General features: G+C 38.0%; 1 protein-coding gene across 4 annotated transcripts in view; it reads left to right on the plus strand.

Moving 5' to 3' along the window:
- Positions 1-14,170, plus strand: part of BCAR3 (breast cancer anti-estrogen resistance 3) — a 94,203-nt gene that overhangs the window by 71,906 nt on the left and 8,127 nt on the right. For 3 of the 4 annotated variants that reach the window (XM_021404791.1, XM_021404789.1, XM_021404792.1), the window contains 3 exons: positions 11,908-12,036; positions 13,172-13,614; positions 13,940-14,040. In XM_021404791.1, the coding sequence (XP_021260466.1) occupies positions 11,908-12,036; positions 13,172-13,614; positions 13,940-14,040 (673 nt within the window). Of the gene's footprint in view, positions 1-1,108; positions 1,228-11,907; positions 12,037-13,171; positions 13,615-13,939; positions 14,041-14,170 lie in introns of those variants that run through there. The other variant, XM_021404793.1, reaches the window with a different exon arrangement.

Raw genomic sequence — 14,170 nt, forward strand, 5'->3', positions numbered from 1 at the left:
AGAATTTAGTTTTCACCTGGTTGAGGAGACTGCTGCATAAGCACATAATGCAGAAATGTGCCGATCTCATTCTCTAGACAATTTGTGATGCAGTTCTATCCTTAGAGTATGATACTGTGATGCATAAATTAAACTGGAATGCTGAATGTAGGCAGGAAGATTAAAAGCATGGCATGGAAGAAACTGTTAGGCAGTTTTTAGTTCTCTTTTCCACAGCACAGAGAGATTGAAAAAAGCAGATAAAATATTCTAGTTATCACAGTATTGATGGTGATGTCTGTGTGTGATACTGTGGCATCCAAGAAAACAGAGTAACAGGCATTAAAATGTAACTTGTTTGGTGTAAATTCTTATTTTGTCAAACCAGAGGTTTTTAAATTGCATCTTTTCTTTCTCTTGCAACTCGTGCTATTCCATGGGACTATCATCAAGCTTGAGCTGTCTAGTGATAGTTTAAATGCTGATAGTATCCTGGTTACACCCCTAACACTGACCACGTGGGCAGAGTTTGGGTTTTTTTTTTTTTTTTTTTTTTTTTTTTACAAGGACTGATCACCAGAATCTTCCGAATTAAAAATCAAGAGATTCATCATTTCCCTTTTATAGATAAGCTCTAAAGATGTAAATCTTACGTGTGATAAGCAAAAATCATCAAGCACTGATCAACTGCTTTTTATCTTTTGTTTTATCTTCTATATGTTGGAAGATATTATTGATGATACAGATATAAATGATGCATGACTGGGCTGAAGCAACTGTTTAAACTCTTATCAGTGCAGGGAGACAGTCAGGTACTGTATGTCATCAGGAGGAGAAGTTTGTCTTGAGCTGGTGGTTTATGTGCAGCTCTGACTCAGGGGATACCAAGATAGAGAAGCTAGGATTTCACTGGTGAGTGGAGCAGATCACATGAGGATTCTGGCATACTCTATATGGCATACTGGAAGCGAGGATGCCAGAGGTTGCTGCATTGATAGTATCAGCTTCAGCTGTGGAAAGTGTCCTTGTCTGATATGTGAGTGGAGGGATATGTCAGCTCTGGCAGGCACAGTGGTCATATTGAAGAGCTTGCTAAACCTCTGAAACTGGTAGTAGTGACCATTCATCTTCAGTCTTGAAGACATACAAACAGAAGAACTGAACATGCCGAAGGATTATAATGTTTTTCAAATGCTGATTGCAGCACTTTGCTGCTTTTATCATCGTAAGTCTATTATCAGAGTCAAGGTAGGTGTCCTTTTTCAATAGCAGCAAATAAAATGTTAATCAGTAATGCTCTTAATTTCAGCTCAGAAGGGTTTGTTTTTATATAATGGATGGATGCAGCTTGTTTGTTCTAAAGAAAATCTTTAGAACACACCAGTGTCTCAGGGAGAAAGCAACTTGGTTTTATGAGCCTTAAGCTGCCTGTCTTCATAGTTTAAGCAGCAAGTTTTTTTAAAAAATGCTACTCATTTTGGACTTGCTGAGAAGAATTTTAGCAAAGTTTCAAGCTTTCACAATGTAAATCAAACCACTTGGTTCTCTAACTTATTCACTTGCTTGTTGAAAGCATAGACAAAGCATAGACAATTGTGCTCAGAAGCTCAGTTTTTTAAACCCATTAGACAATTTAGGACTCGACCTTATATTTTAGAACTTTTTAAATTACAAAGCATAGAAAATGTGTCCTATTTGCAAAGAACAAGCCTTCATAAATATTTAGAGCCATACTTTTAGGAGGGATAATTGAACTGTAATCAGGTAGGTTATCCAGTTACTTTTGGGGATCTGTGAGCTGTACCTAAACTTTAAAATCTTTTTATTTAAGATTTATGCTTAAATTGTTCTAGTGTCAGCTATATAAGTCACTGTCACTATTGTTTTTCTGGTACACCTGCAACAAGGATGTGAAGGTTGCTATCTCATAGCCTGTAGGATTTCATATTTTGATGCAGAAGCTTAAATTTGAGAACAACCGTTGCTCATCTCTCTTGTCCCCAGTGATTCAGCCTTTTAACTTCTGCAAGTGGGATGTGGTGCCCAGTCTTCTGTGCATGCTGGAAAAGTGACTCTGATCAGACTGTCTTCTCTTTGTGACTGACAAATGTCAGAAGTTACCATCAGAATGGAGAGCTAGAGATACTGTCCTGTTATTGTAATCTTGATCTTCATTAGAATTTTAAATATAAGGCTTAACATTCTATTATTCTGTAACTTGAAAAATGGGCTTTATTGTTGGCTGTCAGAACAGTTATAAAACTTGTTCTTGACTATGCATGCCCTTTGTTTAACTTGGCATGAATTCCTAGTACCTAAAATAATGGTGGTGTTGTCATAGCAACTTTCCATTTGGTCTAATCCATACAGTCTCTGGAGAAACTGAAACATTAATAGTGTTTGCTGTATGGAGGGTAAAAAATAAAACCTTTTATGTAGAAAAAAATTACAGCTGGGCTCTTTCAAAAATAAGGTTCTATTTACAGAGATTTACTGCATTTAAAATAGATTTGAATACATTTGTTCCATCATGCAGATTTAGCATTAGTTGAATCCAATCAACTGCTATTTTAAGAAGTTCTGACAGTAGGAAACGGGTGCATTTGTTTCAGTGAAAATGGCTGTAGGTATAGAAACAGCTGGTGGTAAAAGCAAGTAAGGTCTGCACCTTGAGGGCAAATGATGTACATTCCATTAGGTGCCAAAGTGCCTAGCGCTGTATGAACAACATGGCATAAGTTGTCTTCTTATTTAATTTGTGGAAACATAACACTTCAAGCAAAATCAGTCTGTGTAATTAGATTAGATTAATTCTTAGTTTTAATAGGAAATATTCATGCAATTAAATACCAAATTGATCCACAAATAAAGATGTTGAAGTCAACAGCTACCTCTGAAATAAATTCCCCTCTCATCCCCTCCCCATGCCAAGATAAATTCAGTGTATTATCTAACTTAATTGAAAGTGATACGTGTCTGATCTCAAGGGAACCTCATGCCCTCTCGAAGCACAGGATCGTTCAGCACTTAAGGACTTGCTTTTTGCTGTACTTTAACATGCTAAAATTAGGATCTCAAGAGCAGAATTTTGCCTTGTTTTCTGTATGTTAATTGAAAATATAAAGAGAAGATCTGAACTTGGATCAACCTATTCTTCAATCACGATGTGTCAGTACCTTTTAAAATCCCATTTGGTTCTAATAGCTGTTTAGAATTGAGGTTATGTTCTACATTTGAGGACAATAAAGGGAAACTTTAAGGCACAGGGTTTCTGTTGGGGAAGGAGAACTGTGAAGAGAGAATGATGAATTGTGACTTTATTGTTCTTTAATTTTTGCCTTTTCTGGGAGTTAAGAATTAAGAATAAATCAGTGGTAAAATAGTGATATAAAAAGTGAAGAACAAGGTTGTTGTTTTGTTGTTTGTTCTAATTTTAGCTGGTGTAGTCATACTGACTGGAAAGACAGACCTTGACATTGAAGTCTTTTCATTCTTAATTCTCAACTATGATTCATCCTCAGCTGAAGCTGTGCTAAAGGGGAAAGCCACTCAAATAATCAGGACTGCCAAGTTTTAAAACTTCCAACATGCTGATTTATCTCACTATTGGGTAATGTACTAATGCTATCAATGTGACATGGATCAGAAGCCTTTTATAGAATCATAGAATGATAGAACCATAGAATTAGCTAGGTTGGAAAAGACCTACAAGATTATCCAGTCCAACCATCCACCTACCACCAATAACCGCACTAAACCATGTCTCTCAACACTATATCTAAATGTTTCTTGAACACCTCCAGGGACGGTGACTCAACCACCTCCCTGGGCAGCCCATTCCAGTGCCTGACCGCTCTTTCAGAAAAGTAGTATTTCCTAATGTCCAGCCTAAATCTCCCCTGGCAAAACTTGAGGCCATTCCTCCTCATCCTGTCACTAGTTACAAGAGAGAAGATGCCGACCCCCAGCTCACTACAACCTCCCTTCAGGTAGTTATAGAGAGCGATAAAGTCTCCCCTGAGCCTCCTCTTCTTCGTTCTTATAAGCAGCTACTTATTCCAAGTGCCATCTCTTATCTTGGATAAGTTGCAAGCACTTTTTATACATAGTAGATCTTAATCAATATTTCTTCAGGATGTGATTATCTAAATCTGTTTCACTGGCATCCTTGGGCTTTGTGTATCTACTTTTGGCTTGTATGTGGAGGCAGTTGGATTTGATAACATGATTTTACAAGTCATCACCACCCAGCGTTATGGATCTGCCTGTTGATACTGGATTTGTTGATGTTGGAGAGAGACAAACGTGAAAGGCTGACTTATCAAAATGGTGTGAAATTTTGTGTAGCTCCCTGGACTTTGACGCCTTGCTGTCTTGATGCAGAGTTTGACTTTTTGTTAAATCTTACCTTGTCATCTTGTTGAAATACCCACGTTAATTTTTATACAGTTGATCAAATTTTTAACTGCAATATGGTTTCTTTCATATGTGTGTGGATAGTACAAAGTCCACCGTTGTTCTGTAAGGGATTCCTGTTCACTGCTATGGGGACATTCTCCAGTGGATTGCATTTAACTTCTTGTTAGTATGTTTTGTTTAGTGTTTCTCAGATTAAAACAGAAAAGGTAACCAACCTCTAGAATTCTTTAGATTTGGTAGTCAAAATCCCTGAGGTTGCTGAGATTAGGATTTGACTAACTCTAAACTCAGGATTTCTCAGGATCCATATTCCAGCAATGAAGCCGTCCTCCTAGCTCTGAATGTGGACACCTAGAAAATTAAGGAGTTATTGTCACTGTGGAATTTTTTTCCATTGCCTTCCATTGCCTTGACATTAGACTGAATTTGGTATGGAAACCTTTTTTTATTTCCTCTCTTTCAAACACATATTTTACTTACTAGTTAATTAAAAATGACTACTGTGTGTAGATGTCAGGCAGGTTATGTTTTTTGTAATGGCAATCTGAAGACATACGCTAAATGGAGTTAATTTGGTATTAAAGAGCCATTGCAGTCATGATGGAACTTGTCATGGTGACTTGTTTTCTTTTCTTCAATAACTTCAAAAGTTGTTAGCTTGTATCTAGACAAGCACAGAGAAATCTTGTGGTTTTAAAGCTGCCATTCTCCTGTGTCAGTTCTGCTCTCTCCAAGACTTCTCTGGGATGTCTTGAGCATATAGTTTATATATAATTTGTTCTATCTCTCAGACAACCCATTAAGCCACTGGAGCGTAAAAATAAAATCCTGCAGAAGCTGGCAGTCATTTCTGCAAGGAGACTTCAACTTTCTATTTTGCCCCTCGTATTATTTAACATAGTGCTTGTTGTTATAGCCCTGCATGAACTTTGTGTGCTCAGGAAGGTTAGAGAAAACTGACCTTAAGAAGAACATTGCCCAGCTGTTCAAAATGTTCAAGCTAATCAGAAAATGGCTTCCTGCATCTAAAAGCTACTATTTTTTTCTGTTGGTACTGTTATTTGAGAAATAGCTTTATCTGTGTATTCTTGACCCTTTATAAGCTCTTGTACAAAAAAAATTATTGGCCAGAGAAAAACACGGACACACATGAGTGTTTTTAAGCAAAGATTGAAAGTCGGGTTCTGCATGAGTGTTCTTTTAAATGCCTACTGCAACTCTGTTGTTTCTCATAAAATAAAATGCATTGTACTCATTATAAACAAAATTAAAACATATTATAAATACATATAACTATATATTTTAAAATACTTAGTGTTCGTGTTGCCAGACAAGCAGTCTGATTAAGATCACAGGAATCCATGGCTAGAGACTTAAGGGGTCTCTACATCAGTGAGGTAGATTTTAATTCAGAACTGGACTTGGATATGTTCATTTTTTGTATGATCAAGTTGATTAAGGTGTGCTCTCCAGTGGTTTCGGAATAGAAGAATTTCACCGATATTTTTCTCTCTCAATTTTCTTCTAGTTTTACCCTTTCTAATATTACAAAAAGAAAAGGTTGTAGCTCAGATTTTATGTGCACTTAAACAAAAGTAGCAGGCCTCCAGTGCTGGAGAAAAGATAGATTTGGGATAAAGCTTTAGTAGATCTGTTTTAGATAGGTAGGGTACACTTATTCAAAGTTTATGAAACGTGCTGGCTTATTTCCTGAATCAAGTTGCACCATTGTTTCCACAGATCTATTCTATTTATCCCTAATAATTATCTTCTGCCTGCCTGCCCCTTACCCCCTCCCCCTCTTTTTTTTTTTTTTCCTTGAAACCTTCAAAGCAACAAAAAAATCAGGTGGTTCTGAGGCTGCCTGATGGGCTAATTTAAATACCAGCTGGCAGAGCTCTGCAAATCACCAGGAAATAATTGAGTTTGGATGAAAATGCAGCTGCCTTTAGTAAGGTACCTGTAACAGTCCTTGGCTGTGCTTTAAGTACATAAAAGTAATTCTTTGCCAGCAGGATACAAGGAGAGATGATGTGAAATTCCTCATTACCAGAAATGAAGGAGATGATACAGCGTGATTACTGACCACTTTAAAATTGCATCTAAAAAGTAGAAGCCCTTCCCTTCATAACTGAAACTATTTAAAAATTTAAAAAATATATAAAAACAACAGTTGATCACCTTGGAGAAGAAATTAAGATTATTGTTGTCTGTCTAGGCTGTCCTCTAATTAGACTATGCCTATTGATGCCGGTTTGGGACAGAAATTGAGGTAAGCCAAAAAAAGCTAGGATCCATCAGATACAGCTTCAGGGATATATGTAGAAACCCACATGATTCTTCTCTCAGCTATTTTGATAGTCCATTGGTTCATTTACTTCACTGGAGCTGATGCAGATATGAACTGTAGAAAGAATCAAATGTGAGTAGCAAACAGAAATAACTGCAGGACTCTTTTTTTTTTTAATCACCACACTCAGACTGTTCAGCACAATTAAAATTTAGTCTAATCTAGTGTGGTTAATTCAGCTAGAATGATTGAAATGAGCTTGATATAGCAAGTGTCCTTTGGAGAGTGCCATACTCTCAAACGAAAATAACATCTCAGATGCATGAACAGCAGATTATTGTGAGAAGTTTCCATTAAAATGTGTTCACAAGTTCCTCAGAAACAGCATATAATGGCAAGTCCTCTTTAAATTTACATGCAACAAGTTTATATTTTGGCATTTGGTTTGACTTCCTTAAACTTTGTTATTTCCCAGTCTTCAGCACACTAGGCTAATGTTTGCCTGGAAAATGTGAACTCTTATGTAATACAAGAGTAGTTTGTTAAACTATAAGCAGGCTGTACTTAGAGATGTCGTGGCCTTGAAGCAGAAATCTTTTGTGAAATGTTATCAACTGGTGTGGCATTTATTAAAAACACTAAAATAATTGTACTGACTAGGTTTTTCTTTTTTTTCCTCACTCAGAGCTCTTGGCACTCTAGGTTTACCTTCAGGTATGTAGGGCTTTTTGTAGGATTTTTGTATGTAGGATTGTAGGATTGAGGGCTTTTGCTTGAGGTTGACAATGCATTGAGAGGTAGATTTGTATTTTTCTTACAGAGACCTGTTTAAAAAAAAAAAAAAAAAAGAGCCTAAAAATAGCACCAAGACTGAAAACAATGCGACTAAAATGTGAACAAAAGGTTTGGAAAGCACATCTTCCAGGGAGCTCTTTGTAGGTCAATGAAGGCATCTGTATTTGGAAAGAAGACCTGCTGACTGAATTTGTTTATATACTCCAAAGATTTCTCACAGAGTTTTTACTATTTGGAAATTGTAATGTATCTGAACTGGAGGATTCTCTGTTTTGCTTCAAATGTGTTTTGTTGTAGAATATACTGAAGCTTTTAATTTTGCCCTCGGTTGGTTTTTTTTTTTTTTTTGGTTTTTTTTTTTGTAGCTGTTAATTTATTTTTACCATCCACTTCACTCTCTAACTGTACATGTAAATTCAGTTTTCTTCTGTCACTGGACAGGAGCCAATAAGGTAAATATACAAACTGAGGACGTACTGCTAAATGCAAGTTTATCACTATGAAGTTAGTGCAAATTTACAGCATACCATTACTGTCCATTGACACATAGGTGCTGTGACTTATTCAGAAATGAGGCTGAAGTATGTGTCACGCTGTATGGAATAAGTCTTTTTTTTAAATGCAAGTCCATTGAAATAGCTAATTGTGCTGTTCCTAGCTGACTCTCTTCCTTGATTGGATGGACTAATATGATTGTATAGGTCGTGGCTGGGCTGATTTTTGAGCCCTTTCTTGCATTATGTTAACTGTGTGCAGAGATTCTTGCAGGATCAGAGGACTTTGATATAGCATTTAGAATAGAAAGGCATGGGCAGGTATGACTACAGACAGTTTATCATTCATACTTTCCCTTCAGTGCACTCAGGTTATATAAGAAATGTCTTAGCCAACAAAAAACTGTTCAGGAAGACATGCTAGTACTGAACTTGCTTACCTTGGCAGTTTGTCCCCTGCATATTGTGGGATACATGCTAGGCCCACGAGATCTTCCACTAAATTCAGAGTTGCGTAAGGGTTATTTCAGCATGTTTGCTTCATCTTGGGAGATGGCTGACCTCTGGCAAAGAGGTATGTTCAGTGTGGTAAACCACGGTGGAGTGGATTTTTAACAAATCAGTAACTGTGAATGTTAACAGTTTAGTTGGTTTGGATTCCTTACATGTTTTTCTGTTGTGTTGCTAGATGTAATTCAAGTGCATAATGTGTTTCATTGCATTTGAGTAGTGAAATATCCAATTAACCACTAGGAGAAGTTCTAGGTTTGTCTGCTGTTTTTGAAATTCATATGTAACTGTAACTTGGATTAGCCTGTGTTGGTTTTGTTTGTTGTTCATTTTTTAAGATAATTCATGTCAGGACTGTGGATGAAATTAGTTGACAAGTGATCATCTGCAGCTCTTCCTCTTGGCTAAGAATCTAGTTCTCCTAAGCAAATAGTTATTGCATTTGTATGCTGTAGTCTGTTCCATTTACAGTAGCTTTGCCTACCACTGAGACAAAGTGAGATGCTTTTAGAATTAACAATTTGCTACAGCAGTCTGGCTTTCTTTTTAATATCTCTAGTTACTTGGTAAAAATATCTTTCAGAAATGTTTTTGTGATATGTTCGCCTAAAACTAGTAGTCTTTTTCAGAAAGTCAGCAAAATACACAGCTATGAATATGAAAGATGTGTATATCATTACAACTGAATCCTGTTTAGATCAGAGAGGGGACTTTGAAAGATCTCTAGCCACTTCCCGGTGCAGTCAGGAGAAATGTGGTGGCTTGGGTGCACTTGAAAACTGTACTCTCCATTTGTGTGCCCTACCTTTGCCTCCTCCGCTTATGTAAATGTTATAATGCTTCTTATAATTTCATAAGATGCGACAGTAAAATAAGTAGCTGTTAATTTTGGAATCAGTGCCAGTCAGCTTTAAATGCACAGCCAGCCATTTGAGTTCAGAAATCAGAGGTGGCAAACATGTCCCACAAGTCATTTCAGCTATCTTTGCCTGACAGCTCATTGAGTCGTGGAGTGGAGGGGGAATTGCTGACCTTACTTGACTAGATGTTGATACTTGGATTCACCTTTGGATTTGAGACCTTGCCACAGCCTCTTCTGTGACTTTCTGTGCTCCATACCTTCATCTCTTCACACTGGGCACGTTTTTATGTAAAAGTCCAAGCAGTGAAGATGGTCTTTGTGGTGTGGATTGTTCCCGTACAGAGCTTTTCTTCTGAAAAGACCTGTGAGGAACTGGGGAAAGGCCTTGACTGTGTAAGAGTGTAAAGGGTTGAAAATGGTTGTCAAATTTGAACCACGTTTGTACAGATAAATATAACTCAGTTACAGTTCACAGAAAAATAATTGATGAGAAGTGATCCTTTGCCAGGATGTTCTCATCTATTTTCTTCCTCTTTAAGCAACCATTCTCACTTGTGCTCATCTTAATAAGTAGATAAATAAATAAAGCCATAATTTTCTCTGAGAAGAGCAGAGAGAAGTAGAGAATTTATCTCAGAATTTCTCAGGCCTCCCAGCATGCTCAGCATGTTTAAATAAGTGCTAAATGTATGCCACCTGCTCCCACAGTTAGGTGCCATGAATATTCAAAGATGAAAATACTACAGAAAGCAGTGTTAATGAAAACAATAGGATTGGTGTGTGACCAACAGCATTCTCAGTTATTTTTAAAATAATGCATGCATTGCATATTTACATCAGTGAGTCAGAGAAGGGAACGTTAAGCTTTGGTTCATATCCAGAGCGGAGGAAAAAAAAGAAAGTAATACCACGAGGAATATGTTTCATTTTAATCCACTTCACTGCTGGAGGCAGTTATGTTGCTCTCTCTCTTTAAAATTATCTTATTATTATTACTTTCCTTCAAGGGGGAGTGTACTCTGATTCTTTGATCAAATAGCAGCAGATTACCTGCTGGTTTGAGCCTTTTTCTGCTGAATATTTTAGGCTTTTGAAGCTCTCAGTGTGCCCTAGCAGCCAAGATGGGAAACTGTATTTTGGGGTGCGTTAAACAGTGTAGCCAGGTAGTCCAAAGAGGTGATTCTCCCGCTCTATGTAGCATTGGCGTGGCCTCAGCTTGAACATTTTATGTAGTTTTGGGCTCCGTCATGTAAAAAGGTACTGGAATGCATCTAGCTGATAAAAGGGCTGGAAGGCATGGCCTGTGAGGAGAGGCTGGGGTTGTCTGGAGGAAAGCAGCCTGAGAGGCAGCCACATTTCTCTGTGCAGCTTAGTGAGAATGGAGGTACAGGGCTTTGCTCCCTGGGAACCAGCAATAGCACACAAGGGAATGGCAAAGAGCTGCACCAGAGGAGGCTGAGACTGGGCATTAGGAAACATTTTTTTTTTTACCACAAGAGTGGTCAGATATAGGAATAGGTGTCCTAGAGAGGTGATTGGTGCCCTGATCCTGGCAGCATTTGAGGCATTTGGATAATGCCGTCAGTAACATGCTTTAAGTTTTGGTAAGCCCTGATGTGGTCAGGCAGTTGGACTTGAACATCATCTTTTAACAGCCTTTCCAACCAAACCATTATAATTCTCATAGACAACATTAAAGATGGCCTGGAGTCCCCTACCCTTGAGAGAATGTAAGAAAGTCCAAAGAAATTCCCTCTACTAAATGCTTACGAAAGAGTACTTTAAATGTTGCTAGAGAAGATACTGCACCTTGTGTTATTATTTTAACGCTGCTAATAGTTCACAGGAAGGGCTAACAAGCCCTGATGGGATTGTACTCCAAGGAGAAACAATATACATTTTCCAGAAAAATCTTACAGTAGTTGTTATCGGTGTTAGAAGCATTTCATGCCTTCTGGGCTAAGGGGCAACGAGCGCTTTCCCTCAAGAAGGAAACAAAGTGGATGTACAGTCTTAGTGACCCTTCGAAGTAAGCCCTTTAAGGATAGAAATTTAATTTGGTAGAGTCAGCTTTTGTTTAGTGCAACAGAAATATTGAGTATGTAATGTTTTTAATTGGATAGGCCAAAGGGATTACATAAAACCCCAACAACTACAACACCACCACCACAAGAACACCCAAAGAACCTAAATTTAAAATTGAACGTTAAAGAGGAGGGAGAATATTGGAGCAAGGTATGTGGGTCCAGCTCCACTTTATGGAGTAGTTAGAATTCTTACTGGGAAGAGGAAGAAAGAGAAGTGTTTTTGCAGGTGTAATATTATTGGTTTGGTGGAGAGAAAGAACACCACTGTACTCTGTGCAGTGTAAAACAATTACATGTTCATGAAACACTGGATTTTGCAAAATACAGCAAGAGATGGAAGCCAGGCCAGCCTGCTCAAAGCAGCACCTGCATTCCAGTGGTTAGTACAGATCATGTGATGGAAGTTATTACCCAGGTAAAATGTTAATGAGTAAACTTGGCACAGTTGAAGCTTTTTATCTTTTATTGCAGTTTTCTAAGGAGCAGCAAGTTATGGACAACAGCCCAGAAAAACTGAAGAAAGAGTTAGAGGAAGAACTACAGCTAAGCAGTGAAGACTTGCGTAGCCATGCCTGGTACCACGGACGTATTCCTCGGCAGGTACGTTATTCCTTATCTTTTTGTTGCCAACGATGTATTGAGCTTTCACAGGCAAAACTGCACTGCAGTATTACACACGCCTCTGATATCTGCATTAATTTAGCAGAAACATAATACTTTTTACTGTGAAAGTTATATTTATCACAGTTTGGTGTGAAATGAGATTGAGAAAGGACTCAGGGAAGACCCTGGTGGAAATTATAAGTATTTCAGGACTTTTTTTTTTTTTCACTGAATACAGGCAGAAATTGAATTAAATCTTTCTATCAGAATACTATCCACACATATTGTTCAGACAATACTTTGATTCAGTATACTGATCTAAAGTTTAAACGTTCTTTGTTTTCTTTCTTGTGCATTGATTTTGGGGAGGAAAAAAGCACAAAATCTATTCAATAACTTTATTCTGGTCATGACTGTAGTTAGAAATGCCTTAAAACAGCCGCTGTATTGGAGCTCAACTTCCAGGAGTGCCTGGAGCTCCCCCTGCGGGCTTCCCTTCTGCGTACCCGGCTCTCAGAGGAGCCGCCAGCGGCCTGCTGCTCTGCCATCAGTAAGGAGAGCAGGCACAGCAGCCACATTTGTGATTTCATGTTCATAGTTTATTACATGGAAAGGACTAATTTAATACAACGAAACAGGATTTTTCTGACTCCTTCCTAGTTTTGTGCAGTATTCATGAAGAATAAAAAATGAAAGCTTCTGTCACTTCAGGTAATACTGAAAGCAGGATTTCTGGGGTCATGTAGTAATGATTTCTAAATGTTTGTGTGACTGTAGATTCAGATGCTTTAAACTGTAAAATCAAGAGTCATTGATTTTCCTTCATGCCTTGCTTTCTAGTAGCAAACTAGAAGAAATTTATACATGCGAAAGTGGGTCATGCTTCTGGTTGCTGGGCTTTTTCCAAGAAGCCCCTCAGATCTTTGCTGTGGGATGACCTCATAATTTTAGAATTGGAGATAGAATTTTTCTACCACGCTTTGTGCTTTGCTTTATATTTTCTGACTTTGTGTGTCCTCGTAGAATAACCAAACTAAGTCCTGTGTTTAAGAGTACTTTGTTGTTTGGTAATATTTGACCATTTGCTCCTTGATTCTAAAAGTATTTTTTTGCATAATCATTTTCCTTACAGGTGGCAGAAGACCTAGTTCAGAGGGATGGAGATTTTCTGATTAGGGATTCTCTTTCCTGTCCTGGGAACTTTGTTCTTACCTGTCAGTGGAAGAATACCTCTCAGCATTTTAAAATCAACAGAACAGTTCTAAGATTAAGTGAAGCCTACTGCCGTATTCAATATCAGTTTGAACTTGAAAGTTTTGACAGTATCCCTGGCTTAGTTAGATACTATGTTGGGAATCGCACACCAATATCAAAACAGAGTGGAGCAATTATTTTTCAGCCTATCAACCGGACTGTGCCTCTCAGGTGTCTTGAAGAGAAGTATGGCATAATTCCAGACCGACAAAAAGAGCAAAGTATCCCTGAAGGAAAAACAGAAACAGCAAAAAGACTGAGTCTTGGTATATCCAGCATGCAATCCCAGGAGCAGAGCATACCTAGAGGAAATCTTTTGAGGTACTTTAATTTCACTGTCCTTAAAGGGTGAAATGAGGTAACTCCATCAGTTCCCACTGTAGATATGGTACAGATACTAAGTGTCCAGATCGAATGTTCTATTAAGAACTCTCAACGTTCAAACACTCTCCTAAATGCTGGTTGTTCACACATCATAACTCATTTCATTGCTCCTATGCTGGCATGAAGTATCTTTTAATCATACAAGCTGCTTGAGTAGAAAGCTGATGATCCTTGCCCTAGCTACTGTGTGTTCTCTGTCAGGTATGTGTATTAAGACTGCAGAGTATATTTATGTTTTTGTTTGGATTTTTGTCTACCCTAGAAACAAAGAAAAAAGTGGCAGCCAGCCAGCTAGTTTGGATCATGTTGTGGACAAGAGATTCCCTCTAAAGACTCACCAGTCGGAGAGCTATCTGCTGATAGGTATGTTTTGTGATTAAACATTTCACACACAGAAGCAGCGAGTGCCTCAGTTATCTGTTACGCTTCAGACAAAAGTGAGACTGCTCAGTGTTCTGAGTACTGTATATACAGTTACTACTTAATGGCCAAT

The sequence above is a fragment of the Numida meleagris genome, chromosome 7 (genome assembly GCF_002078875.1).
Source record: "Numida meleagris isolate 19003 breed g44 Domestic line chromosome 7, NumMel1.0, whole genome shotgun sequence".
In the NCBI taxonomy this organism is placed as follows: domain Eukaryota; kingdom Metazoa; phylum Chordata; class Aves; order Galliformes; family Numididae; genus Numida; species Numida meleagris.